This window comes from Narcine bancroftii, chromosome 1, assembly GCF_036971445.1.
Source record: "Narcine bancroftii isolate sNarBan1 chromosome 1, sNarBan1.hap1, whole genome shotgun sequence".
In the NCBI taxonomy this organism is placed as follows: Eukaryota; Metazoa; Chordata; class Chondrichthyes; order Torpediniformes; family Narcinidae; genus Narcine; species Narcine bancroftii.
The window spans coordinates 118,939,238-118,942,789 of NC_091469.1; the positions used below are offsets into that span (position 1 = coordinate 118,939,238).

A 3,552-nucleotide genomic window follows, 5' to 3' on the forward strand; every position below is an offset into this window, starting at 1 on the left:
CATCGATGTCGTAATTGGCTATAAATAGGACGTGTGAACCTAAATCCCTGAAGATTATACATTCTTCTTTGCAAGCAGTTCAACTATTTTATCAAAAATCAGGTTGAAAATGCGAGATGACTATCAGTCAGATTTTTAACGGCCGGTTCAGGGGTTTTTCTGCTCCGCTAATTTGTTACAAATTGGGTCCTTTCATATATATATTTTTTTTTTAAAAAGTGCAACTTTTTTTGGTTTGCGGAGGGCTTAGCGCAGAGTTCTCTCATTTAAAATCTTTCCGTAATACATTTTGAAAATGTTTCATAGAAATAAAAATAAGGAAAGTAACACGGACTAATATTTTCGTGAAGCGTTTTAGGCCTAATAATTATACGATTTTGCTCATGTCATAATTAAACTTAATGTCAGTGTTTATTTGTCAGACGATTTATTATTCAGGATTTTAGCAGAGCAAACGAGTAGAAATAGATGAAAGTCAACTTCCAGCTCATATTTCCCCACTTTTACCCCACACGTTGTTTATAAATTTCTATTATTTTTCTTTGGTATAGGAATTTATAATTTGGTATAGGAATTCTTTATATAGGAATTATCTTTTAAAATACTCAAATTAAACTGTTTGATGCATATCAGTTTTATATCACACGAAATCATTATAAAGTGATTTTTTTTCAAAATCTTGCATCAAATCTTGCATAGTGTCTCTATTCCATACATTTTTTTTTAAGTTAAAAGGAATCGTCTCTTGTATTGTCATCCAATAAGGTTTGACAAATAAAAGATGATTTTCCCCTGAATACTGGCCCAGCAAGAGCAAGGCACAATAACAGAATTCATTAGGTAATATCAGTGGTAAAGCCATATGATCTCAAAATAAATAATGCCACCTAATTTTTCAAACTGAAATCAAAATTATTTTAAATGCCATTGCCAGGATTTCTAATTTTCTTAAAATTTAAAACGCTCTTTCCATTTTTGAAGACCATGTCTACATGAGCTTTCACTTTTATAAAAACAGTGATTCCTCAGGTTAGATCTTTTTAAATATATTAGTGGAAACTTCTTTTATATTTCAGCGACCTGTCAGATCGATTCTGAACTCCACTTTTTAAGGATAAACTATTTTTGCTATAGGCTATTTTCTCACTATATGGTCAAAGAAAATGTAATTTAAACGTTTAGAAACACACCCGCTGTGATCTCTTTATTTGGCACTAATGTTTAAATTGTAGATGTTCCAATGAGCTGACACTAAAATTTAAATTTACCTAATTAATTTAATTAAACACACCAAGAAGTACTTTAAATTATTTTTTTTATTTTTTAAGAAAGTGAGAAAACGTTGCATTAAAACAATACACGAATGTTCGCAGGTATCCATTTCTTAAACAATTGTTTTGCCTTCAAAGGCACATAGACTATAAAACATAATATTCATATACAAAACACAGGTTAAAATATCAGATAGAAAGGCATTTCAAACTCTTCTGTTTCACAGTTTTAATTTTTTTTAAATTTAACCATTACATTCTTTAAAGATGTTCTTATATTGTACATAATGACAGGTTGAAAGACCATTAGGTGGATTCCTGAAAACAGATTTACTTTTATTGCCTTCAATGCTCTTCTAAAATTTCAGAGTTAATTTGAAATCTTACACCTGAGATGTTCTATCAACACAAGCACCGAAGGTTTAGAAACAGAACCTAGTTAGTATCTTTTAAGATGACGCTTTGCAGATATTTTTGTCCAATATTTGAACTCGAGTATTTGGAAGAGTACATAAATATATATACAGGATTAAGTCTGCCGAATTCATGGCTGTCCGCTTTTTGTGGACGGATAGGAAATGTACAAAAATAATCCTACCTTCAGGTAGATGTGCATTATACTTTATTAACAGCCGTTAACATTTGAAATCCTGCTATGAAAGCTTCCTGCATTTTGTGTGCCAGTCTCTTGGTTCAGACTTGGGAGAGCCGCTGAAGAGGAAGCCATCGATGATAATAGCGGGACGGCAGGAGACTGGGATGAGCAGCTGGCTGGACTGGCGTGACCTCCTATGATATTTTCTATGGAGAAGGGAGACCTTGATATGGTTGAGTGGTGTTTGACAGATTGCACCGAGGTTATTGGAGGGCTAAGCTGCGGGTAGAAAGAGTTCCTTGCTAGTTCGCTTGCAGGCAGCATGGTCGGCGGGGGGATTGAATGGGCCTGTCTTGAAGGATGCTGAAAGGTAAAAACGGCAGAGTGAGGATGGTAAGCTTGGATCTGAAGCCCGTATCCACAGCCGTAAGGTCCATAACCACAAGCAGGGATATAATTACCATGCTCCCGGAGCAAATCCGCCGATTGCTGTCGTTTGAACCGTTTACGCCTCCGTAAAAAGCTGCCGTTGTCAAACATATCTGCAGATTCAGGATCTAGAGTCCAGTAGTTGCCTTTGCCTGGATTACCAGGCTCCCTGGGAATTTTGACGAAACAGTCATTTAAGGACAGGTTGTGCCTGATTGAGTTTTGCCAAGCGGGGAACTTCTCTCTGTAGTAGGGAAACCGATTACTGATAAATTCACAGATCTCGCTCAGAGTTAGTCTCTTCTTTGGACTTTGGAGGATTGCCATTGTGATTAAGGCGATGTAAGAGTAAGGAGGCTTCACCAGCGTGGTTTTGCTGGTTGGTTTGTAAGGATCCCGGTTCGACGAATTATCCAAGCAGGAGGGCGAACGAGGCGTTAGGATATCAGAGTGCATCTGGCTCACGACTTCCCCAAAGGGGTTGCCCCCCTGGGCCTCGTCTTCCTCCCCTTCCGCTCCGTCTCCCACCACATCGATGTCGGTCTCTTCTGAAACGATGGACGCATCGGACATTTCAGAGCTCAGAGTCATATTCTACAAACGGTCCCGGAGACTCGCGAGCAGATCTGAGAGGCTCTGGGGCGATTCTCAGTGTCTCACCAGTCTCCCACATAAGGAATCCAAACGGGGGGAAAAAAGAGGACAGCTGAGCAGAAAATTGTGCCTCCTGCCAACTTTCTGAAATGTTTTGAAAGCCCCCGTTTCAAAGGTCTCCGAATGCACCGAAATAGATCCTCTTTCAGCCTTCCTTAAAGAATGTAAAAATCGCCAAAAAGGCGAAATCTCAGGCATAAATTGTAAGCAAAGGAGAGAGGGCGGATCTTTCTGATGTCTTATATTACAGCACCGATCACATGGCTCCAAACGTCACGACGGAATTAGAAAATCTCACTACATTCCTGCTCTGTAAATAAGTCATGGCTCTCTCCGCCTGTGAGTACAGATGCACTTTTTGGCCTTTAAAAACATTTCCAGGCTGAGGCCTTTAGTTTGAAACTTGTAGACATGAAACTAGTTGGGATTTCTTTCGAAATTCCTGTGAGCGAATATAATTCACCGAATATAAAGGTTAACAGGATAGAAGGGGCTCGTGGGCCGGAAGGGTCTGTTACCGTGCTGTATCTCCAATTTTTTTTTAAACGTTAATGATAAATGCAGAATTGTTTCATTGATTTAACCGAAACCAGGAGTGTTTTA

At 38.4% G+C, this 3,552-nt stretch overlaps 1 protein-coding gene across 1 annotated transcript; it reads right to left on the reverse strand.

Annotated features, from left to right (window-relative positions):
- Positions 1-1,427: 1,427 nt before the first annotated feature.
- Positions 1,428-3,143, reverse strand: foxd1 (forkhead box D1). Its single transcript, XM_069898700.1, has one exon. It carries the CDS (start codon positions 2,884-2,886, stop codon positions 1,897-1,899), a length of 990 nt encoding a protein of 329 aa, XP_069754801.1. The 5' UTR covers positions 2,887-3,143; the 3' UTR covers positions 1,428-1,896.
- Positions 3,144-3,552: the final 409 nt, after the last annotated feature.